Source organism: Mirounga angustirostris, unplaced genomic scaffold (assembly GCF_029215605.1).
Source record: "Mirounga angustirostris isolate CCGP_5_RB_7025 unplaced genomic scaffold, mMirAng1.0.hap1 SCAF_14, whole genome shotgun sequence".
Lineage (NCBI taxonomy): Eukaryota > Metazoa > Chordata > Mammalia > Carnivora > Phocidae > Mirounga > Mirounga angustirostris.
Genome location: NW_026991722.1, coordinates 35,273,880 through 35,300,281, shown reverse-complemented (window position 1 = coordinate 35,300,281; position 26,402 = coordinate 35,273,880). Strand labels below are relative to the sequence as shown.

The 26,402-nt window shown below is 38.0% G+C and overlaps 1 protein-coding gene across 5 annotated transcripts in view; it reads left to right on the top strand.

Annotated features, from left to right (window-relative positions):
• Positions 1-26,402, top strand: part of KIAA1328 (KIAA1328 ortholog) — a 353,979-nt gene that overhangs the window by 298,373 nt on the left and 29,204 nt on the right. For 4 of the 5 annotated variants that reach the window (XM_045886803.3, XM_045886802.3, XM_054510318.2 and 1 more), the window contains one exon: positions 4,950-5,058. In XM_045886803.3, coding sequence (XP_045742759.2) covers positions 4,950-5,058 — 109 coding nt within the window. Of the gene's footprint in view, positions 1-4,949; positions 5,059-18,957; positions 19,535-26,402 lie in introns of those variants that run through there. The other variant, XM_064577735.1, reaches the window with a different exon arrangement.

Genomic DNA, 26,402 nt, shown 5'->3' with positions numbered 1-26,402 from the left:
AGTTTTGCATTATTTATTGAAGATAAAGAACAAATACCCCATATCCAAGAGATTCCATTTCTAAGTATATATACTAGAGAGAATTCACTTAAAATATGTTCATAGCAGCTCTATTTAGTTGGGTAGGCTAAACTATGGTAACAAATAGAAAAAATAGCAATGGCTTAAGGAGCACGAAGTTTCTTCCAAGATCACCTTGAGTATTACAATAACACAGAGGTTAGCAAACTTTGTTCATGGCCAGATCTGGCCCGCTGCTTGTTTTCATAAGGTTTTATTAGAATACAGCGATTTCTATTTTTTATGTATTGTCCGTGGATGCTTTCATACTACAACAACAGAGTTGAATAGTTGCAACAGAAGCTCAATGGCCCACAAAGCCTAGTATATTTACTAAGTGGCCCTTTATAGGAAGCTGTTGGCCCTGCCATAACAGGTCAGCAAGAAGGAGGAAGGTATAGAGTACATACATGTGGAAGGTTTTTATAGGATAGGCCTGAAATGGCACGTATAACATCCACTAGTTTTCCACTCAACCACACATAATTATAAAGGGAATTGGGAAATATAATCTAGCTGGTGCTCCGAACAAAGGGAATTTTGGTGAATAACTAGCAGCCTCTGCCACAGCAAGTGTTCTTCATAATAACCCCAAACCAGAAATACTCTAAATGCCCATCAATAGAATGGATAAAAAATCATAAATACATACAGTGGGACCCTATGTAGCAAAGAAAACAAACTGCAGCTACATAAATCATCAACACAGATAAATCTCATGGACATAATATTGAGCAAAAGAAGTCTTCAAAAGAATATATATAGTATATTTCTATTTTTATAAAGTTCAAAAACAGCAAAACTCACAGTTTTGGGATACATTCATATATGGTAAAACTATAAAGAATGGAAAGGGAATAGTTATGAGAATAGTAGCTAGTTCCTGGAGGTGAGAAGAGGCTGTGATCAGGGATGGACATTGATGCTTCCAGGGGGCATTGCTGCCAGTACTTCATTTCTTGATCTGCAAAAGTGGTATACTGGTATTTTCTTTATCATTTATTCTTTATGCTAAACTGCATGTATAATATAACTGAGTGACTTTTAAAATGCAAAATAAAACAAACGGCCCAGAAACAGAGTTTTTCCTAAATGTTGAACTCTAAGAAGTTACGTTATTATGAGATGTTGACTGATAGATGGGCAGACATAGACCCAGCTTTATGTAAATAGGATGTGCTCCATTATGTTCAATTTCATCTATGTATGCAAAAATATATGTATGTGCTTATTTACATAAATATATTCAAACATATTTATACGACTTATCACCTTCATGGACAATACTTTTATCAGCACTTTTATTTTTATTTATTTATTTTTTTAAGATATATTTATTTTAGAGAGAGAGAGTGCATGAGCGGGGGGTGGGTAGGAGGAAAGGGAGAGAGAGAATCTTGAGCAGACTCCCCACTGAGCATGGAGCCTGATGTGGGGCTCAACCCCACAACCCTAAGGTCATTAGCTGAGCTGAAACCAAGAGTCGGACGCTTAACCAACTGAGCCACCCAGGCGCCACATGCACTTTTACTTTTAAAATGCATATGTTGTCTTTGTGTATGTGTGTAAGTGTATGTGTGTGTGTGTAAATAGATATGTAGTTTTATGAATATGCATAACTATATGTAATTGTTGGTATACTTAACATGAAATCAAATTTTGTAGAAGGAATGAGTATAATTAAAAGCTGATATATAGCTTTCCAGAAACTTAATAAGGAATAGCACTTAAAGAATTAAGAAAAAGGAATAAACTTGTCCTATGTCTTAGACCAATCATTCTTAAGCTTTTGGGGGTCTCATACCTTTTTAGAATTTGATGAAAGTGATGGCCCCTCTCCTTAAAGAGTGAACGGGCACATATACACACATCATTGTGCCTGCAGTTATGAGGGAGCCACACATTCATGAAGTATATCCATGGATTCCATAGGAGTCCCTGGATCCCCTGTTAAAATTCCTTCTTTAAATTGTCCCCATCAAATGTCAGTTATCTCAGCTAAACTTTTGATAGAAGTATCAGAACAGAATAAATAAGACTAATGTTCAGGTCTTCTATAATAGTGATTGCAGATATAATTATATTCTTTCACTACCAGGCATTTCTTCTTCCCTCACCTTACCCACAAATCCCTCTCAGTTGTTTCTACTCCTATTTACACATTTTAATTTCCCCTCACACCACCCAATACTCTACCCAGACAGTTGTAGTAGTAATGAGCTGCTTTACTTGCCTCCATTATCTCTGTCCCACTCTATTCCAAATTCTGCCACAGAAGTAATCTCTCCAAAGACCAGTTTGGTTTTTTTCTTTAATTGTGTTTGTTGCTGCCATGTTTTATTTTTGAGGTCAACTAGCACAATGTTTAAGATTAGTTTGCAATACAAATTCAAAACCCAGCCTTGTTCTTACTAGCTGTGTGATATTGGACATGCTGCTTGACCTCTCACAGTTTCCACTTCCTTATCTATAAAATGAGGACAATAATATAATTTAAGGACTGTTGGAAGGAATAATGAGATAATGCATGTAAAGTGATTTAAAGTGATTAACAAGGTACAAGGACATAACGATGCTCAATAAATATTTCCTGAATACATTAAATATTTAGCCTTGAGGTTTTTAATTTAATGCTTTTAATTTAATTCCATGCTCCTTATTCCCTCCTATCAAAATACCACCTCCTGCATCAAATCTTCTCTAATCCTACAGCCATACGTGATCTCTCCCACTTCTTAATCCCTCAGACTTTTTGTACTCTTTATTACGAGGGATAGCCTAATGGTAAAACTCTGGGATCAGATTATCTGGACACGAATATTGGCTCCATCACTTACTAGCTTTGTGGGCTTGGGCAGGTCATGTAAGTCCCTTATGGCTTATTTTGCCTATCTGTAAATGAGATATAAAAATAGTATCTATTACAAAGGGTTTTTCTGAGGATAAATATAATTTCTAGAAATGGCAAAACTAGCGAGAGAGAGCTAGAGGAGAGATAGGAACAAAACAGACAGGGAGAAGGGGCTGGCCACAAATGGGCAGGAGGGAACTTTTGGGAGTGAGGAGATATTCTAAAACCGGATTGTAAAAAGAAATGTCAATCCCATGACAAATTTTTAAAAATTATTTATTTGAGAGAGAGAGCATGCACACGGTGGAAGGGGCAGAGGGAGAGGGTGAGGGAAAGGATCTCAAGCAAACTCCTCACTGAGCACGGAGCCCTGCACAGGGCTCGATCTCACAACCCTGAGATTGTAACCTGAGCTGAAACCAAGAGTCAGACGCTCAACTGACTGAGCCACCCGGGCGCCCCACTTATAACAAATATTTTTAAAGCTGGGTTGTGGCCATGCTATAAGCTATATAAACTTACTACTATTTATCAAACTGTATGCTTAAGATGGTTAAATTTTATGGTATTCAAATTATAATGAAGCTGTTTTTAAAAAAGATTAATGGTATATGGCAGAGTCCTAGAACAATACCAGGCACATACTAAACATACATTATCTGTTAGCTGTTGTCACCTTATACTGCCTTGGGTTATTTATGGTTCTTTACCAGATTATTCAGAGTATCTCATGTTCTTACTCTCCCATCTTCTTTACCCTCCCCTAAACTAACTCTGAGCTTAATCCTGACACCAGCCCTTGCCCATCATTAGGTACTTGGTAAATATTTATTGACTGATGCACTGTATGTACTGATGGAGTTTATGTCTCGTATGAAAATATACTGGTTTGGGTTCAGGCTCGCACAGGTTTGTGTAAACAAAGAAGACTGAATTGTGCATTTAGGTGGCTAGTCTTTTACATCTATACATAATAGAGAACAGTCAGTATTGAGTATAGCTTTTGAATACCAAGGATCATGGTGACTGTTTTGATGCTACTCTCTGTACATAGAAGACTCTTGCTTTCTCTGGGCCTGATTTTCTCTGGTAACACCGAGAAAAGGTGCCATTCCCAGAATTAGCATACTATATTCTTGGCATTTGAGGGTCTGGTATTCTCAACACACCAAAGCTGTCTTCATGTTATTTAAATAGTTACACTTTCCTCAAAGAAAGAGTAAATCTTCCCAAATAATTTCTTTAAGCAGCCTGGACAATAGTTTCCCAGGAACCAGAAGAAAATCGTGGATGAGATTCTGACAGTCTTCCAAGAAAAAGACAGGGATGTTTTGTGTTGTTTGGGAAATAATATTAAGAAGGAAAAGGAGAAGGAGAAAATTGTTGTTATTAGAAATAATAATAATAGTTAGAAAACAAAAACAAAAAATCTTTCTGTCCGTGCCATCTTATTTAGCACTCCAGAGGAGAAACATAATTATTAGCTGAACATTGCTTGTTAGAAAGGAAGAGAGACCACATCAGCCCTGGAAGGTGAGCATCTCTTCCAATCAGACACTTGTTTTAAGCCCAGTGTACAGTTCTTTGAAAGGAACATTCAAGATTTATGTCTGCTTTGAAAGTTTTAGGGGTAAGAGCAGTTTAACTTGGGGGGTTTGGAGGTACAAAGTGCTGGACTCAAAGAGAAGAAAGATCTTTTCTTAGAATGGTTAAAGGGAACAAAATAAAGTAATCTACCTTCTTGGGCATTTTCACAGTAAACTCAAATCACTAAGAAGATAACAGGCCATCAGGTTTAAAAACAAAATCACTAGCCAGTCTGTATTGCACAGAAGTACTTTTTTTAAACAAGATACTGTGGTTCTCTGATGTTTACAATATCAAAACAACCCACTGAGTTTTCCATCTGCCATTGTTTCAGTTTGGAGGGAAAAAAATAGCTTAGGGATTTTTGGAATGTCTAATATATTGCTCAGAATGGACTTTTCCATTTCCTTTTATTGAATGTCCAAATTAATTCCTTTTATCATTCATACAGGAACAGCGGCAGGTGTTAGAAAAGATGCATCCACATCTCCTATGACAACAGGAAGCCAAAAGGAACTTGTAATCACAAGCCCATCAGTCCAGCGGCACCACAGTTCCCGGTACGGCTCTGAGACTCTTTGGTTTAACATTCTTTAGATAAGAGCTTTTGGGGGGCAGGGAGTCATTTAATAAGGAGTGGAAAAGTCTTGACAATTCTTAATAGCTGTTAAGAGAGAGGCCTTATTTGGAAGCATCTAGATTTGGCCAGGTTGATCTCATGGAGCCCTTTCCTTTACACATGCCCTGCCTTAATTGAAACTGATAATTGGCAAGGATTTACAGAGAAACACAAAGCTGATCCTATTTTTCATCTGAAAATGTGCATAGCAGCAGGTCTTTCCCAATTTGTCACAGAATTGTTATACACTTGGACTTTAACTAATTGAATTAATTGATACTGAAAATTATAGTGGGTTTTGTATTACGGTTTTAAAGGACTGTCAACATTTACTGATACCAGAGAATTTGAAGAGTTAAGAATTTGATCAGCCTTTTCTGGAGTCAGGAAGAGAAATACATGATTAAAATTTTTTCACATCCAATAAGCCACCCCCCTATTATGCATTTAAGGCTGAATATATAAACAGCAACACCAAATGGGCCTAGTTTCAGCTTCCTTGGGAATGTGCTTCTTGGAGCACTTAAATTCCCAGCATCTTATCAGATGAATGTAGATTTTAAGACTTAATTTTAATTACAAAGAACTTTTGGGAAATAACTCTAACACAGAGGACAGTAATGACTGCCATCTGTTAGGCACCTACTATGTGTCCACCCTTTGTATGGACTATCTGATTTAATCTTCATCAGAGCCTTATGAAGTGGTACTACTATCATCCTCATTTCCAAAATTCGAGAACTAAGAGATTGAGTGACTTACCTAAGGTCGCATAGCTAATAAGAGGTAGAACTAGTGTTTCAGACTCCAAAGCCCATTTTCTTAAATACTATAATAGTTAACAATGACAACCTCCTTATTTTGAAGGTGACCCACAATCAAAAGAAAATTTGACTAGGTTACCACATTCTCTGTCCATTACTCCTTTCTTTTATTTTTAATGCTGCCCTTATTAGCATTTTCCAAGTACCCATATTGAGCTGTCATTCTGAAATGTTGAGGGTGGCTCCCTCCTTGGACCACTCAGCATTGTGGCTGAATGCTTGCGCTCAAGGAGGATCCATCCCAGTCACCTTGAGGGCTTCCTCTGGAGAAGTTACAGGTAAAGAGGAGAAATGATCTGGATTTTCACTCTTGGTGAATTTTCCTATTGAAGATTAAAGTGAAATCTTTAACGCTACTTTAATGTGTTTTTGATGATTGCATTTCAGTTTAGAGAGAAGCATGAAAAAGAATAAAATGTTTTCCCAGTAAGAGTTTTGTAGAACATAATCAGCACACATTTTCTGAATGGACCATATCAACTTAGTACAGTTTTACAAGCCCAGGTTAAAATTGCTGTGAAGACTCATATTTACGGACCTTAAAAAAGGGATTCTGTATCTGTTGCTTCTTAATACTGCAAATCAGCTAAATATAGATTCTCAGAGGTTTCCTAAATAATGAGTACTTGGCTAAATAAAACAATGTGTAACACACTAGATTTCATCCTTAGAAGTGCATGATAGCATATTATAGGTCTATTATACAAAGTGCAGAGTTGAAAAAAAGATTCAGTACTCTGAAAATCAGTTATCAGGAGGGCACAGTGGTTGCTTTCCAGATTTCAGAATCAGGATTATTTGAATTATTTTTATTTCAAAGTGTAGAAGAGGCATTTTTTATAGACTACTTTTCAGTTACATGAAAACTCTTAATGCAAGACAAAACTCTGTTTATTCTTCATCCCAACAAACCTTTGAATGTACTGAGAACAAGAGTAAAAGCCTATCCACCCTATATTCCAAGAATTTTCCAAACTTGCACAAGAGGATGAGGGTGGGATGCTGGTGGGAAACAGGTTTTCCTTTGTTCTCTGAAAAGCGCAAACACCTAGAAGAGTCCCATATTGTCCCACGTGCAGGTGATAAAACCAGGCGTGGCAAAGTCATCTTTCTCATTCACAACGTGGGTTGTTAATTGTTCTCTCTGCTGCCTGTCAATATAATGTGAAATTTTCATTCCCCATTCAAGATGGGAAAAGTTGTGGCTGAAAATGTTAACATTTGCATTTTTATTTGTTGATTTATTTAAAGGACAGCCTCTCCTGCAGCAATCCATCACTTGGTGACACCCCAAATATGAATAATGTATTGTAGACTTGCGGTTACAATGTGTAATAAGTGCTAGAGACAGTAAAGGAATGTTAACTATGTTGCAAATGTAGTATTTATTGACTCATAAAGTTTATTGCTGTGGAGGTTCAATAATACTGACCATAGGACATTAATATCACTTATCTTGATTTTAGCTGGGCACCTTTATATGTAGAAATATTCATCTATCTCATGTTAACAAAATAAATATGTAATTTATAGCACAAGCAAAGAGGGCTTTATAGTTTTCTGTGCTGAGAGCTGCGGTGCTTCTTTCTCTTCATTCACGTCTGGCCTCCAGCATTGATCACACACCCCTGAGCTGTCCAAGAGAGTAAGCACAATGGTCATGTTGGCACAAGAGGGTGGTGCTGCCGAACCAGACAGTGCCATGCATTTCTGCTTGGCTGGAACAGGCAACACCTCCCAAACCCACTTCACCTGGGGCTTTTCTCCCTGTCATTCTGAACACCTGGTGGGTAGGTGCACCTTTGATCAGAAAGCTCAACAAATACTTCTCCTGCCATGACGCTGAGTCAGAGTTTACAGATTCTGTTGGACCCTCTGGTCTCCAAAGTGAAACCAGAGCTGGTCAGGTTACCAATTACTTTGTTATGAGGACCATTGTTACTGATAATTAACTCTTCTGTACCTTCCAGAATTAGGTATGTCCATTGCCAGCAATAAAGATCATACAGGAAATATTTGACACCCAAAGCAGAAGAAGTAATGTTAATTAGCAACCATCAGCTGTAACTGTCATCCCCATTAAGATGCAGAATTATGTATTTCTTCGTTATAAATAACCTTTCTAATTGTACTTGATGTATGCCAATTTAATCAAAAAATATACTTGTAACAGACTGATATTTGCATTAATGTAGCTTTGGATCTTCAAATCTTTTATTTCAAATTTGGGGAGAAAAAGCATATTACAGCTGTATCTCTATGTGTGGGTATCTTTTTCTACCTGGGTATGGAGATCTAATACATTTTATATTAAAATGAAGACAGTGTCTTCTGGGATTGTTCAGTGAAACAGAAATCTTGTCACTTTTTAAAATACCAGTGAAGTTTCTATCTCCCAGTCATATGACAGCTCAGTGGTAATTGTTCCAAACTGATAAACAGAGGCAAATACCAGGCCTGTAGCAGCAGGATTATGTTCTGAGTCCCTGAAGTGAAATGTTACTAAGGCTTCTTCTCTCTGTTGTCCCCTAATGCATAAGAGTTAAAGCTGGTACTCTTGCCCTCGTGTGTGTGTGTGTGTGTGTGTGTGTGTGTGTGTGTGTGTGTGTGTGTGAAGAGAGAAAAGCAGATCTCACCAAAGTATGCCCAATTACTGAATTTTGGGAACTGTATCTATAGTTGGCCTATTTCTAGGAAGTACTGCTCACCTCTATCTACTCTAGCTTTTTTCAAAAAGGTTTTTTACCACAACACAGAGTTGGAAGTTCTGCTTTTTTTTTTTTTAAGATTTATTTACTTATTTTAGAGAAAGAGAGCATGCGCATGCATGCATGGGGGGAGTGGCAGAGGGAGAGAATCCCAAACAGACTCCCCCGTGAGCACAGAGCGGGACATGGGGCTCGATTTCATGACTCATGAGACCATGACCCAAGCAGAAACCAGGAGTCAGACATTTGACCCCCTGAGCCACCCAGGCACCCCCAGAGTTGAAAGTTTTTGTTTTCTTTCACTTTGTTTTTTAGACATGTTGGAGGGGTGATTTTGTGGAGCTTGCTTTTTGTTGAGGGAGGTAAGAAAATACTTAAGTATGTATTTTCAAAGATTTAATAGCTTATTTGGGGGCTTTTCAAAAAATAGCTTAAAAAATAACTTGTTCTTTTTTTAAAGACCGTGGTCCTTTGCTGTCAAACTATATGCTTAATTGTCCTGAAAAATTTGCTGTACGTTTACAGCTTGATGAGCTCTCCGTAGTGCACATGCTTGTGCACAGTCATGCTCACAGACAACTATTTGTGCACAGCTGAGTTGAAGCTTGTAGAGACTTTCTATCCGTTAAGGTTGAGACTGAGGGACCAGGCTCAGAATATTGGAAAACTGAGACCACATTACACTAAGCCCAAGCTGGAGGGATCCAAGTACCCTGCAGTCTAGAACTTAAACTTCTCTCTGTCTTAAAAACTGTATTTTCCTATGTCTTCTTTGGAAGAATGTCTGTCTATTCAGATCCTCTGCCCATTTTTTATTCAGACTGTTTTTTTTGTTTTGTTTTTGCTATTGAGTTGTAAAAATTCCTTATATATTTTGGATATTAACATCTTATCAAATATATAGTTTATAAATATTTTCTTTCAGTTTGTGATCATTTCCTTTACAGTTTGATGCAGTCCCATTTGTTTACTTTTGCTTTTGTTGCTTGAGCTTTTGATATTGTATCCAAAAAATCATTTCAAAGGCCAATGTCAAGTAGCTTTTTTCCTGTTTTCTTCTAGGAATTTTACAATTCCAGATCTTATATTTAAGTCTCTAATCCATTCTCAGGGATTTTTTTATATCATGAAAGATGAGAGTCCGGTCTCATTGGACTCTGTTTGCCCAGCACCATTTATTGATGAGACTATCTTTCCTGATTGTATATTCTTGGTACCCTGGTTGAAAATTCATTGACCATTTATGCTTTGGTTTATCTCTGGGTTCTTGATTATGTTCCATTGGTTTGTGTGTCTGTTTTAATGGCCAGTACCATAATGTTTTGATTAGTATAGCTTTGTAATATAATTTGAAATCTAGAAGTGTGATGCCTCCAACCTTGTTCTTTTTTCTCAAGATTTTAGCTATTTAGAGTCTCTTGTCGTTCCATATGAATTTTGAGATTGTTTTTTCTATTTCTGTGAAAAATGCCATTGGAATTTTGGTAGGGATTGCATTGAATCCATATATCATTTTGGGTAGTATGGCTATTTTAACAATATTAATTCTTTCAATCCATGGGACAGGATATCTTTCCATTTATTTGTGTCTTTTTCAGTTATTTTCTTCAGTGTTTTATACTTTTCAGTGTACACATCTTTCACTGACTTGATTAAATTTCTTCCCAAGTATTTTATTCTTTTTGGTGCTATTATAAATGGAATTTTTTCTTGATTTCCTTTTTGGTTAGATCATTGTTGGTGCAAAGAGACTCAACTGATTTTTGTATATTGATTCTGTATCCTGGAACATTACTGAATTTGTTTATTCTAACAAGGTTTTTGTTGTGGTAGTTCTTGTTTTGTGTGTGGAGTCTGTAGGGTTGTCTACATACTGAATCATATCATTTGCAGAGATAATTTTACTTCTTCCTTAACTATTTGGATGACTTTTATTTCTTTTTCTTTACTCATTGCTGTTGCTTGCACTTCTAGTACTTTGTGTAATAGAAGTGACAAGAGCAAGCCCTGTACCAGATCACAGAGGAAAAGCCTTCAATTTTTCCCCATTGATTATGATGTCAGCTGTGGCTTTTTATAAGTGGCCTTTATTGTGCTGAGGAAATTTTCTTCTATTTTTTCTTAAGAGTTTTTGTCATGAATGGATGTTGAACTTTTCAAAGGAGACATACAGATTGTCAACAGGTATATGAAAAAATGCTCAACGTCATTAATCATTGGGGAAATGCACATCAAAACCACAATGAGATATTACCTCACACCTTTTACGATAGCTATTTTCAAAAAGACAGAAGATAACAAGTACATAATGGTAAGGATTTGGAAAAGGGAACCTTGTGCATCATTGGTAGGAATGTAAATTGGTACAGCTAATGTGGAAAACTGTATGGAGGTTCCTCAAAAAATTAAAAATAGAACTACTATATGATCCAACAATCCTTCTTCTGGGTATATACTCAAAGGAAATACAGTCAATACCACAAAGATATATCTGTGCTCACATGTTCATTGTACATTATTCACAGTAGCCAAGATATGGTCCCATCAATGGATGAATGGACTTTGGAATAGTATTCAGCCTTTAAAAAGGAGATCTGCCATTTGTGATAATACGAATTAACCTGGAGGACATCATGCTAAATGAAATAAACCAGACACAGAAATACTGCATGATCTCACTTATTTGTGGAACCTAAAAAGTTCAAAGCATAGACGCAAAGAGGAGAATGGTGGTGCCCGGGAATGGGAAGGTGGAGGAAATGAGGAGATAGTGGTCAAAGGGAACAAAGTTGCAATACTGTAGGATGAATAAGTCTAGAAATCTAATGTACAGCATGATGGCTATAGTTAATAATACTGTATTAAACATTGGACATTTGCTAAAATAGATCAAGTGTTCTCACCACATGCACAAAAAAATTTCAACTATATGAGGAGGTGAATATGTTAGTTTGATTGTAGTAATCATTTTACTATGTATATGTATATCATTAATAATTTCCTAATATTGAATAACTCTTCCAAAAAATCATATTGTATACTTTAAATATATACCATTTTAATTTTTTTTTAAGTGGGGTTTTTTTAATCTTTATTTTCATCTTAAGTAACTTGGCATGGAAATCCAGTTGCTTCCAGCTCCAGATATGATGATATAACCTTTAAGGTGCATGTTGGTCATTTGCTGTGCCATGAAGAGGGACAAACATTTCTGCATTTGTCCCTCTTCATTCTTTGTGGGTCATAAACCAAGGCCTTAGCACCGGGGCAGTTCAAGCATTGTTTAATTTCTCATCTCAATTTGCCAGTAACCATTAGATTATGTAGAAGGAAAAATCATGTAAATATGCTGTTGCTGATTGTAAAAAATGATCTGTCTTATCTCTGGCAACAAAAGTCTGGATTGGCAGCAGCCAGGGGATTCAAAACCTACATTAAGCAACATGTATCTATCATACTAGTAACAAAAATATAAACCTGAAAATAATAATTACCTGTTCACAATCCCTGGCATAATACCTCAGGGTTGACAGAATGCTTTTAACCTGCATTTTCTTATTTAAAATGCACCCAAACCCTGTGAAATAAGTAGCAGTAGTACCTCATTTTACAGTGAGGAAATGGGAACGGAACGAGACTGGAACTGTCCATGGTCGCACAGTAATGAAGCAGAAAAGAGGTCCTGAACATAGTTCTTCTGATCCCAAATTTTAGTGTTTTTTCATTCTTCCCTGCCTAAAACTTGAATTTCACCTCAAGTTGTAGGCACTAAGCTGATAAAATTCTGGTTTAGAGTAGGAATGAGACAAACTTGCTTAAGAGTTATAGTTTATTTTTATAGCTTGATAGGAAGAAGCAGTCATTCAAGAGAAAGAGAAATGCTGTGTTTCCATTACACACAACAGCCAAATTGCAACATTTTCTTGCACTTGTGCCTAGAATCCTAACTGTAACAAAATATTTTTTTTAAAATCAGACTTTTTTCTCACCTATATGTTCACACAAATATTTTATATATTCAACTAGATTCCCTCCTGTGCCCAGCACCTAATAATGTGTTATTCTCCTAAGGTGGAGAGAGGGGAGCTACACTAAAATCCCAAACCCCAAACTAGAGCCCACAGGCACTACGTGAGTTTATATGGTAGGTTTGAATAGCAGACCTCACTGCCTCTGTATACTTGAGTATGTGAATGATGGCCATATGAGACAATACTGGCCACTATTCATTGAATGCCTGTTATATATCAGGTCATGTGTTGGGCATGTACAGATATGTCCATTTATAATATATGTACATATAAATAACATGTCTTTACAATGACTTTACAGTGGTAAAGCTCTCTTTAATGACTACTAAAACTCAATTGCAAAATATTAGATAAAATTTCTTTTTAGGTTTTTCAAAATGGCTTCCTAAAATGTGGGCTACTAGGCTAGGAGCTATCATTTTAGCTTTATGTGCCCTGAGAGTAAGTTTGCACACCACACACAATCAGAGGAGCATTTACTGTAACTTTTCCATTTTGAGTATATTGTAAATAAAATAAAAACAAAGCCTAATGAAATGATGCATGTAAAATGATGACAGTAAAAAGAATAGTCTGAAAACTTCCGAAAAGAATGTGTTGAATATGAAAAAGAAAAAGTATAATGTTCCTCTCTGTCTTCCATCTTTAATCAGAAGGATAAAAAGCTCAGCTGTTCAAAAGGGGTTTTGTTTAAGTTGATTAAGTTAATTTGAAATTCCCTGCCAGCAGGTGCATTACTACCAAGAACAGTTGAATGCATGGAAATTCTTGTGTGTTTGATGAAAAGATGTTGCTTTTAATTAAGCCATGATATTGTGTTGTTACTGTAATTCCCACTGTTAAAAGCCATTAATATAATCATCCATTCCTCTGGCACACACTGTTATACAGTGTGTAAGTTTAAAAAACAGAAACAAATAGGCTAGGTAGAAATAATAAAGAGAGAGCGCTGTGAATTGTGTAAGACTGTTGAATCACAGACCTGTACCTCTGAAACAAATAATATATTATATGTTAAAAAAAAGAAGATAGTAGGAAGGGAAAAATGAAGGGGGGGAAATTGGAGGGGGAGACGAACCATGAGAGACTATGGACTCTGAGAAACAAACTGAGGGTTCTAGAGGGGAGGGGGGTGGGGGGATGGGTTAGCTTAGTGATGGGTATTAAAGAGGGCATGTATTGAATGGAGCACTGGGTGTTATATGCAAACAGTGAATCATGGAACACTACATCAAAAATTAATGATGTAATGTATGGTGATTAACATAACATAAAAAAAAGAGATAGCCTAATTTCAAAAAATGAATTCAGCTTGAGGAAGCTTGTCAAGACATTCTTACCCTAGAAAAAAACATACTGCACCGAGAAAATATACATTAAAACAGCTGATATTTACTAGTCACTTAGAATTCTGGTCCTTGGTTTCAGGAATTCTAAGTTCTGGGTGAAGGGGTTATAAGAGCTCCTTCATTGTTCACGGTTTTCTATATTTTCCAAATATTCTACAGTGATGTGTTACTTACATAATTTTTAAAACAATATTTAAAAAGAAAACAAAGGACACATATTAATAGGATTAATTTAATCTATAAAATGGGGATAATAATATCTTCTCATAGGCCTGTCGTGATGATTAAGCAAGATACTTTACATAAAGTACTTAGCACAGTCCAGGTATGTCGCTAAATAGTAGTTGTCATTGTAGAACTTCCCAAGATCACACAAGCTATAAGGAGCTAGGACTTGGACGTTGCTATTGTAATTCCAAACCCTATGTGTGTTCCCTGACAAAAGGTTAGGAATAGGATTAGGTTCATTTCAGAAGTCAGCAACAGGGTTGTATTTTTTCATTTTCACCATGCAAACATGTTTGCACACATGACTTTTACTTTACCTCTCTAAGCATGACCCCTCAGGTGAAAATAAGAATATTAATAACTACCTTGAAAATTTGCTCAGAGTATTAACTTTAGGTAAGCAAAGCCCTTAATTTGGTGCTGGGCCATAGTGTGCACTCACTCAGTGTTCACTCCTTTCTCTCTGTGGGAGAAGGAGAGAAGCAGACTCCCCGCTGAGCAGGGAGCCGTAGCAGGGGCTCAAACTCACAACCCTGAGACCACAACCTAAGCCAAAATCAAGAATCAAATGCTCAATGGACCAAGCCACCCAGGCGCCCCAGGGCAAGGATTTCTTTTATTATATTCATTGCTATATCCCTGTCCTAGAGCAGGACTTGGCACATAACAGACATTCAATAAGGATGAATGATCACGGGTGCCTGGGTGACTCAGTCATCAAGCATCTGCCTTTGGCTCAGGTCATGATCCCAGGGTCCTGGGATCGAGTCCCGTGTCAGTTCTCTGCTCAGCAAGGAGCCCACTTCTCCTTCTCCCTCTCTCTCTGCCTGCTGCGCCCCCTGCTTGTGCTCTCTCTCTCTGTCAAATAAATAAATAATTTCTTAAAAAAAAAAAAAAAAGAATGATCACAAGGTAACTGTTTCCTTTTCAATTTTCCAATTCATGGCATTCCTGTAGACAACTGTTTTCCATTAGATCTTCTTCACATCTACAAAAGAACCATGGGTTTGTGCCCTGCTTATACATTTAATTGTGCTGCTTTTACTTCCCAGAACTTCCTTGCATTTTCATTGACTTTAAGGTGTTCCCATTTTATGAGAATTGAAAGATGTCTAGGCTTTTAGGAGGTTTTCAAGCAGCAGATTCTCAATTGTGAGCCGTTTCAGCATGTTCTCTACATTGGGATTTGATTGCTTGGACAGTGTCTCACAGGTCTCTTCACTTAGCCATTCCTTTGCTTATGTTCAGCCACAGCATACAACTTCTTCTAAGCCTCTGCTGTGGACTGTGGCTACTTTGTTGTTCTGGTTTCGTCGGGTTAAAATCCTTTCATGCAGACAGGCAGCATGGCTTAGAGGAAAGGGCATTAGTATTAAAGGAAAGGCCAAAGACCTGGATTCATCCAGCCTCTACAGCTAACTAGCAGCAAAACCTTGACAGAGGCCCTTGACCACATGGAACTTTAGTTCAACCTTCCATCCTAGGCCTGAGCCTTACCCTCTGTTTAGAGACAAAATCAAAATGAAATCATGTGCATCTTCCTTTTGATTTCAGAGTAGCTTATATATTTGGGGAATAAAATGAGAAATAAACATTTTCAAAAACAAATAAGTGATTTCAAAATAATGTGTTTTAAACTTTCCTTCAAAATCTTTGGGTTTTGTGCTGGCCAGTAGTTTGGAAACATTAAGTAGATAAACGTGGTACCCATCATTCAGAGCATGGTGCCAAGCAATTATGTGGGTATCTCTGACCTTCCCAGTTGACAGGGGACTGGGTGCAATTTACATTTCCAGAGATTGTGCTGTGTGAACATGTGTTTACTGAGAGTTTTTCTTTTTTAATGTTTAAATGAAACCATGTCTGGAAAACATCAGATCTTACTTTAGAGAGGATGCCCAGAGAAAAACAGAAGAAAAAGTTAACACCCTTGAAGTCCAAACTGAGATCATTAGCCACACTGAAAGAGGTGACCATATCTTAGTGTAAGTAACATGCTTTGCCCTAGGGAAAGAATGGTCAGGATTGTGCATGATACTTCAAAAAATGCCACTGCGTAAATCAAAGACTTTATCAACAAGAATACTTATAAAGTAGAAGACAGACTATAATGTAGTTAATGGTCATTGGTTAATGTATTCAGCTGGACATCTTTATACACTGTTTATATATTTAAATATATGTGGGTATATATATATACACACCACTTTTAATATATTTAACACTTTTTTATTTGAGTATAGTTGATACACAGTGTTTTGGGTGTACAATATAGTGAATCAACTTCTCTGTACATTATGCTATGCTCATCACAAGTATAGCTACCATCTGTCACCATACATCGCTATTACAATACCATTGACTGTATTCCTTATGCTGTATGTTTTATTCCTGTGACTTATTCAATTCATAACTGGAAACCTGTATCTCCTACTCCCTTTCGCCTATTTTGTCCATCCTTCAACTCCCTTACCCTCTGACAACCATCAGTGTGTTCTCTATATTTATAGGTATGATTCTGCTTTTTGTTTGTTTATTCATTTGTTTTTTAGATTGCACATGAGATATATGGTATTTAACTTAGTCTGACTTATTTCACTTAGCATAATACCCATTAGGCCCACCTATATTGTTGCAAATGGCAAGATCTCATCCCCTTTTATGGCTGCATAATATTCCTCTGTGTGTCTGTGCACGTGCACGCACACGCATGTGTGCACCACATCTTCTGTATCCATTCTTCTATCAATGGACAGCTGCTTCTGTATCTTGGCTATTGTAAATAATGCTGTAATAAGCATGTATCTTTTCAAATTGCTGTTTTCATTTTCTCTGATTAAATAGCCAGTGGTGAAATTATTGGAATGTATGGTATTTCCAATTGTAATTTTTTGAGGACCCTCCATATTGTTTTCCACACTGGCTGCACCAATTTACATTCCCATCAACAGTACACAAGCATTCCTTTTCTCCGCATCCTTGCCAATATTTGTTATTTCTTCTCTTTTATATTTTAGCCATTCTAACAGGTGTAAAGTGATCCCTCATTGTGGTTTTGATATTTAACATCTTTCATATTTTCCCCATAAACTATTTGTTTTTCATATTAATGGAATATGACACCCCCCCCCCAAAAAAAGACAAGACGATTCTCTTTTTTTGCTTTCAGCCTTCTTTTCTTTATTTCTTGTGGAGAAATTCATTTTAACATTTCGGATTTTCTGTAACTTTTTATGAGTTTAACCACAAAAATTAAGAGATGGATATATATGAAAATTCTTTGGAAAGAGTAAAGGGAAACACATGAATATTGTTATTTTCATTAGCCTTAAGACTTCTGGATACATCATTTCACCAAAGCATCCTTCCTGTATTACCTTTTAGAGAATATCAGTAAGCTATTTGGTGTACAAATCCTAATATTACCCAAAGAAGGAAGATTCCAAATTGATCTTGAAGCTCTAGAGTAATCGGCCAATGCATTACGTGTTTACTTATCAAAACTTTCATCGATGTTTTTTTTTCTGTCACGGGTGCATACTCAAGTAAGACTCTTACTGAGATTGAGAGTTCATCCTCTTGGTTGGAATGTAAGTCTCTTGGCAGGCAAGGACCCAAAGATTATTGTTTTACATGTGAGAAGCTATTTCTTCCTTTGGGAGAGCTGGAAGATTCTGAGATGGGTTGTAGTTTGTATTAGAATAGGGACCCTGGACATGGGCCACTGAAAACCATAGCCCATTGTTAGAGCCTAGAAGAAGGGCTTCAACCCAATAAGAGGACAGCAAGTTAGAAAGCCAACAAACCTTATATACAATTGCACATCTCGTCAAACTCTTATATCCACTTGTGTTTTTTAACATACATAAAGAATTCATCCTTTCTAAATTTTGACAGTTTAAAAATATTCTGGATAAATGTTTATGTTTAATAATAGTAATATGTAAGGAGGATACCATAAAATACATGCCTAGCCAGTGGGATTATTTTTCAGTGGGATTATTTTGTAAATGTTATGCATTAAATAAATTAAAAGATGCAAATAGTTGTACCTTGGGGATTTTTCTTTTTGGGGGGGCTCCGAGTAACCCTGTGCAGGCACTTTGAAGAGTCAGGTTGAAAGCCAGAGCTGGAACACCATGCCAGTCCATGCTGAGGGAGAGGATATTAAACTTATTTCTAGTTGAAGGCAGTCTCTTCCCTACACCCTGGAAGAAGTCTGTCCATGAGAAGTCACCATGGTCATATACTTAGTTCTTGGTGTAACCTGATGAAGGCTAGAAATATCTTCCCTTGGGACACCTGCCCTACCAGATGCAGATTGGACCGTTTACCACAAATGGCATTCTGGGTGGACTTTCATTAAGATGCTTCTGAATGTTCTCCATTCGTGAAGTGGTTCCCTCCTGCGTGGGTAGTTGCAAGTACTGTGCCAGCCAGCTCAGAGGAGAATCCTCCGTTAGACTTTTCATTCCATTCAGCCCCCCATCTGCTGTCTTCACAATCTCAGCTCATGACTGAGAAATGTGCTGCTCCTAAAATAAAACTTCTCTATATAGACCAGTTGACACACCCCACTGTCTTCTGGGTTTGGGGAAGAAATGGGCTGGTGGTAGAAGAACCAGATTCTGGTAAAAGCTGAGGTGTGCATCATCTCAGGGGTGGATCACAATTGTAACATCAACCACTGACTTACACAGGAACAAGCTAAGCGTGGCAGAACTATGACCGGACCTGGCCCTGAGACCCCCGGAACCCCAGCCACTCTGGACCACAGGAGAGTTGGGAGCCCGCAGGATGGCTGTGCTCGCCCCTAAGCCGCCCTCTGCCAGGACTCATGTTCCCTCCACTCTCCTTCAGGTGCTGCTGGAGCTGAGTAGCTTTTCCAGAACTGTCCCCTTCCGGACGTTTATGCTTCACCACAGCTTGCCCCAGTTCTTTTATCTTCTCCCTCCGGATATACATATTTTTGTGAGCAGCAAAATGTTCCTACTGAGGTGCACATGTAGGTCACATGGCAGTGACTTTTATTCAGACCACAAGGTCTCATGCTAAGATTGTAGCATTGTAGCATTACTTCAGTGGAGGTTTTTGTATCAGTGTGAACATTTTAATTTCATGCCCTGCAGACTTCACAGTCTTGCGTGGTCTCTCTGGTCCTGTTGTTGCACAAAGGGTAAATCCCTGTGTCACATTCATTTTAGATTGAAAAACAAGTAAAGTTGATCCATTTGAGATCTTCAAACAAAGACAGATAAAATCTGTTGTCAGAAAGCTATTATACGAGGGGAGAGGGAGAGGGGGGAAGAGCTCTTTTCAGCTAATATGGCTTTCCGTATGAATGAGTATGGCCTCAAGGCACAAAAAAGGGGGGGAAATCCCCTTTGGCTACTGGTACAAGATATCTTCAAATGTTTGGGTATAAAAAACCAATCAGACTGGGTCCAACGTCTTTTTTAATCAGTTATTGCTGGCAAAAAAAAAATCAAAATTTCTCCTTCACACAACTGTTTATTTGGAAGAGAGAAGGAAATGTAGTAGAGAAAACTGTCAGTGTAAAGTCTGGAATAGGTTAAAGCAAACATGGTGGAAACAAATCAGAACTTAATATTTAAATTGGATATTTGAGGGGCACCTGGGTGGCTCAGTTGGTTAAGCAGCTGCCTTTGGCTCAGGTCATGATCCCAGGGTCCTGGGATCGAGCCCCACATCGGGCTCCCTGCTCCACGGGAGCCTGCTGCTCCCTCTCCCTCTGCCTGCCGCTCCCCCTGCTTGTGTTCCCTCTCTCACTATCTCTCTCTCTGTGTCAAATAAATAAATAAAATCTTTTAAAAAATTAAAAAATAAAAAATAAATTGGATATTTGACTAAAATTATTACTTTTTTAAAATTTTATTATGTTAATCACCATACATTACATCATTAGTTTTTGATGTAGTGTTCCATGATTCACTGTTTGCATATAACACCCAGTGCTCCATGCAGAACGTGCCCTCTTTAATACCCATCACAAGGCTAACCCATCCCCCCATGTCACTCCCCTCTGGAACCCTCAGTTTGTTTCTCAGAGTCCATAGTCACTCATGGTTCGTCTCCCCCTCCGATTCCCCCCCTTCATTTTTCCCTAAAATTATTTTTTTAATTAAATAAAAAAGTTATTAGAGAAGTTTTCATATCAGAGGTTTAAGATAAGAAATACCACAGATTAGAATTATAACTTAATATCATAAAATATTTAACATTAACTTCTAAGAAATACATTCATTTAGCCTTTACAAAAATTATGCAATACTGTGGGGCCTATAATGAACTATTTCAAATTTCCTTTCTTGCCACCACCTTCAGCCTTTGGTCCTAAAGTCAGGTTTAGACTGCTGAGTAAGATCAGTTGGCTATGACATGGGCACCCAGCTTTCACTCCCTGATAATATCAACTGTAATCCTTCTTAGAAGGCTGTGTATAGGACTCAGCAGAGTTAGCAAGAATCCATTCAAGAATCTGTTTGCTAATAAGTTTATGTTTTTTTAAATTTTATTTTAATTTTTTTGTTATGTTATGTTAATCACCATACATTACATCATTAGTTTTTGTTGTAGTGTTCCATGATTCACTGTTTGCATATAACACCCAGTGCTCCATGCAGAACATGCCCTGCCCTCTTTAATACCCATCACCAGGCTAACCCATCCCCCCACCCCCCCTTGCCTCTAGAAACCTCAGTTTGTTTCTCAGAGTCCATAGTCTCTCATGGTTCGTCTCCCCCTCCAATTTCCCCCCTTCATTTTTCCCCTCCTGCTATCTTCTTTTTTTTTTTTTAACATATAATGTATTATTTGCTTCAGAGGTACAGATCTGTGATTCAACATTCTTGCACAATTCACAGAGCTCACCATAACACATACCCTCCCCAATGTCTGTCACCCAGCCACCCCATCCCTCCCACCCCCCACCACTCCAGCAACCCTCAGTGTGTTTCCTGAGATTAAGAATTCCTCATATCAGTGCTAATAAGTTTTTAAAGAAACTGACACCAGTGATTTGACAGCAATCACTTAAGCACTTATGCTTATTTGGGACAGTTGCAGCGGTGATGTAGATTTTTTAAAGTACCATTTATATCACCTGTAATCCTACCATCCACTGTAGGTACTGTAAACACTGTGTATAACACTGTTAATATTTTAGTAGTTAGTGTATTTTCTTCCAACCTTTTCTCTTTTGTTTTATTTATACACTTCTCTTTCTTTAGACTGAGTTTTTCTAAATTGTGAAATACCTGGAAGTTAAAAAAGCAGAAATTTTTTTTGTGGTAACCATTCCATGCATAAATAAGAAAGAGAGGTGGGAATTAGCAATGCTAAATAAAACTGCTTAGATCGGCCTGTTAGCAAGGTTGATTGTAGGAGTGAGGATGTACTTGTTTCTCTTCTAAGTTTACCTTAGGGGTGCTACAATGTGATCGTGTTTCCAATAAAACTTCTTGCCTTCTTTCTTTATTGGATGTATTCACAAATTTAATCTGTAGTATAAATCACTTCTATAAAGTGTATGGTATATTCTAAATGTGACTCCTACAACTGTCTTCGCGATGAGAAAAATATTAAAGTTAAGTCACGCAATTAGAATGTATTTCTTTGTAGAGGAAAAAAAACGTAGAGGAAAAATTCCATTAAATGGAATCTCCCTGGTTAGGAATAATGCAAGACAAAGGCGTTTACTGGACAATGCCACTCAAATTTGCTGGTTGCCATTCTACTCTGTCAATTTTCAGAAACAGACGTGGCTTCAACAAGCTATATTGCGGGCGCCTGGGTGGCTCAGTCGGTTGGGCGACTGCCTTCGGCTCAGGTCACGATCCTGGAGTCCCGGGATCGAGTCCCGCATTGGGCTCCCTGCTCGGCGGGGGGTCTGCTTCTCCCTCTGACCCTCCCCCCTCTCATGCTCTATCTCATTCTCTCTCTCAAATAAATAAATAAAATCTTTGGGGCGCCTGGGTGGCTCAGTCGGTTAAGCGACTGCCTTCGGCTCGGGTCATGATCCTGGAGTCCCGGGATCGAGTCCCGCATCGGGCTCCCTGCTCGGCGGGGGGTCTGCTTCTCCCTCTGACCCGCTTCCCTCTCGTGCTGTCTCTCATTCTATCTCTCAAATAAATAAATAAAAAATAAAAAATAAAAAAAAACAAGCCATATTGCTTCACCTTTTAGGCAGTTGCAGTCTGTGCTAAGAAATAATAAAATCCCGTGCTCTGAGCCTCTCGTAAGACACCAAAATAATCTTGTTTTTCACCTTAGCATACCCCATGCATTTATTTTACCTCCTTCCTTCCACTTATCATTGTCTTGACCCAAACAAGGGACATTAGATTCAATTACTATGCTGGCCCAGTGCCAACTACAATGAGCCAGAAGGAGATCCTGGCCTTCCCGTCAATTTTCATCAGATTCAATCTTATTGACACCTCTTGTATTCAGTATCAAATTCATTGGGCTTTTCCTTGTCCAATTTTATAAATTCTTCCAAACTGGGATAGATAGTTGGTCTGCATGGGTCTTTTTACTGCCAGCACACTGGGAGAAACCTCTACGGGTTCCCCAGCCTTGGTAATGCTCTGTTAAAAGTCTGGTTTCTTTCCTGTCAATTTCTGCTTTTTCCATTCCATTTATGTATGATTGAACTATTTTCACCCTATTTGGCTACCGTTCTTTTCTCTGTTCACTCTCCTTCCTGTCCTACCTTTCTACCAAATTGTTCTAATTTTCCCAGCATCAGTAAAGCCTATTAGAGGAAGTTGGAACAGTAAATCAGATATAGTTTCTTGCACTATTTCTTATCCTCCTACCCCCACCCCTGGAACAAAGTAACATTAGGGGAACATTAGGTGCACACTAATCACATCTTTTAATGTGGTCTGGGTCAGAGGTGTATTCATTGGGAGAACATCCTGGTTACCATAATGGCAATCAAACATGGCTTGCATTGACAGCTTATCAATTGCTTCACCCGTGGTGTTCCATTTTGCATTTAATAGGGGAGTTCAGCAATTGCCTTTTTTTGAGCTACTGTGTATGGTTGTGCTTATCTCTCCCAAAAGGTTGGATATTCCCCCATCTCTAATTTTCATCCACAGCGTCATAGATAATGGCCTGTTGGGGGGCATATACTAACCCAAACATGCCTCCCCATGCAGCCATATCCAGAATTAAGGAGGCAGTGTTTGAGTTCACAATCCCAACGAACCATTTAAAGTAATGACTCTTGGGGCGCCTGGGTGGCTCAGTCGTTAAGCATCTGCCTTCGGCTCAGGTCATGATCCCAGGGTCCTGGGATTGAGTCCCGCATCGGGCTCCCTGCTCTGCGGGAAGCCTGCTTCTCCCTCTCACACTCCCCCTGCTTGTCTTCCTGCTCTTGCTATCTCTCTCTCTGTCAAATAAATAAATAAAATCTTTAAAAATAATAATAATGACTCTTCTGGAGCTATCTATACCTATCAACAAAGTGGGTGACCTCTTTAACCAAATATTCACTGGTTTTTGTTGTTTCATGATTTTGCCCTCAGCCGACCTGTAACATCTTTGTGACCAGAGGATGGAAGAGTATAATCTGCTATCTGAAATTGGAAGAATCTCAGGTCTCCTCCTTACAACAAACTCCTGTTTTCAGCTTGCTCACTGTCAGTTCTAGTCTCCCAGCTTCAGCTGTGGCCCTGAAAACAAGCAGAACACCTTCCTCTCCAGTTCATTCCGTCCCTGCTAAAGCAGCCCTGAACACCTGTTTGTTCTTAAGCTAAAGAGAACAGCCTGTGGCACACACACACAGAAATTGTGTGTGTGTGTAAGAGGAGGGAGTTATTTCTTTTCTGCGGGGTTGTTGTTCCCAATAGGTTCATATAAAGGTTATAAAGTCCATCAGTTGATATTGTCTTTCTCTTTGAAAGTACACATGGTCATGGAACACTATCGTTCAGTTTTGTAATCTTAAACTTCAATCACTGCACTGATGAATTATTTATGTTACAGAATGTGTTTTCAATAATGTGTAGCATAAAATGGAATGAATGCATATCCATATGTGCCCTGAACTTTCTAAAGTGCATGCTAATAAACAGGGTAACCTAGCATCACTTTGGCCTGGTAGAATTTATAAGGCAAGCACTTCTCTTGCTTTGGGTTTCTACATTATGTTCTCTGACAGCTTACTGCTTTTCCTCCTGGAGCCTAGCAGGTAACATTTTTCGGTTCCAAGCTAACAATGCTTTTCTCTCAAGATAATGAAGGTTGAGGTCTATAAATTTCACTTGTCATTCCAGCTTCCAACCATACTAAATTAGGCTTTAATTCATAATTAGTAGGAAGTTATAAACCCATAGAAAAGAGAATATTTTATATTAAATGGACATTAGCTAATCTCATGATTTCATAAAATAATTAAGATACTAGAAATAACTAAGATTTTTTTAAGTTTTTCATTATTTATTTTTTTTAAATCTTTCTTAAGATTTTATTTATTTATTTGAGAGAGAGAGAGAGAGGAGAGAGCGCAAGCCAGAGGAGGGAGGACCAGAGGGAGAGGGAGATGCAAGAAGGTGACTCCCCTCTGAGCAGGGATCCCGATGCAGAACTCCATCCCAGGACCCTGGGATAATGACCTGAGCTGAAGGCAGATGCTTAACTGACTGAGCTACCCAGGTGCCCCATGTTTTTCATTACTTAAAAGTACAGGCATGGATATCAGGGTTGGTAATTTTTTTAATCTGTATGTAGTTCCTGCAACAATGACAGAAAAGAAATTCTGCTTAAATAATTTTATTTTTATAGTTGCACAAATTGTCAGATTTGCCCAAATTTGCTCTCCATATCAAAATCTGAGATCAAATACATTGCTTGCATAGTGATAGTCTTTTATCAAAACTCCCAGAGAACAAAACCAAAAAGCCAGCAGTAAGCATGTCAAGAACCTTGAATGGTGGGCATTGTTGAAGAAGATTGGGAAACTTTCAGGAGGCTGTTGCTGTTCATAATAATATCTTTGTGTGAAGACATAACTCAGGACTGCCAGCCAGGAAAGAAATGAGCCAGGTCCACAGCCCCTCATACACAACTGTTGGAACTAAATGTATTTCGGCATTTGCAATTGTTTAAGGTAACATAGTATACATATCCTGTGAGGTACAGCAAAATGTAGGCTTATTCACGTTAAATGGAATAAATGCCAAGTATAAATAGCCTCATATCAGCTCAAGTCAGAGTTTGCAACCAAGTCCAAGTAAGGTTGGCATAGGTCAGATGTTGCTACCAAAAAGGTTATGAAAAAACTTTCAGTTTTCAGTACTCTTAAGATTTCAAAATTACAGATAAGGATTGTGAGCCTACATCACCACTCTTGGACATTTTATTTATTCCTAATCCAGGAATCTCCATAAAAGGCAATGTCTCTGCCTTCCTCTAAATCATTTCCTCATACTGTTCTCCTCACTAAAAAAATATGAGGCTACACAGATTACAGGAGGAACCCATTAAGGTATTTCAGATCCAAATGCGTCAAATATTCACTTGTCAGAGACAGAGAACGGGACTAAATTGTTTTTATAACTATTATCTTATTGTCTTATTCAAGAAGTACAAATTCATAGGGATATTGTTTGAATAAGGCTTTCTCACACCCCAGGCTCCCAGCCAGCCAAGTGCCCTCCTTTGTTTGATGTAACCACTACCAGTTTCCTGTGTGTCCTTTTAGGGATAATTATACATGTGCAGTTTTTACTGTATACAAATGCATGTACTGTAGAGCCGCCTTATTCTTTTAAATTTGTACAGTGTCCCATTATGTGGATATACCATAATGCATTTAATCAGCCCAGTGGCGAATAGATATTTGGGTATTTGCAGTCTTTTGTGATTGCAAAGAAGGCTGCTGTGAATATTCTTATACGTGTCATTTATATGTGTGGAAGGCTATCTATAGGATAAACTCCTAGAAATGCAATTATTGGTCACATATAAGTTCATGATGAATTTTGAAAGATATCACTAAATTGCTTCAGTAGAGATTGTACAACTTATGTTCCCACTTACAATATTTGAAAGTGCCAATTTTATTACACCTTCAAGAGCATAAAAAAAATTTAGTTCTGGGGGCGCCTGGGTG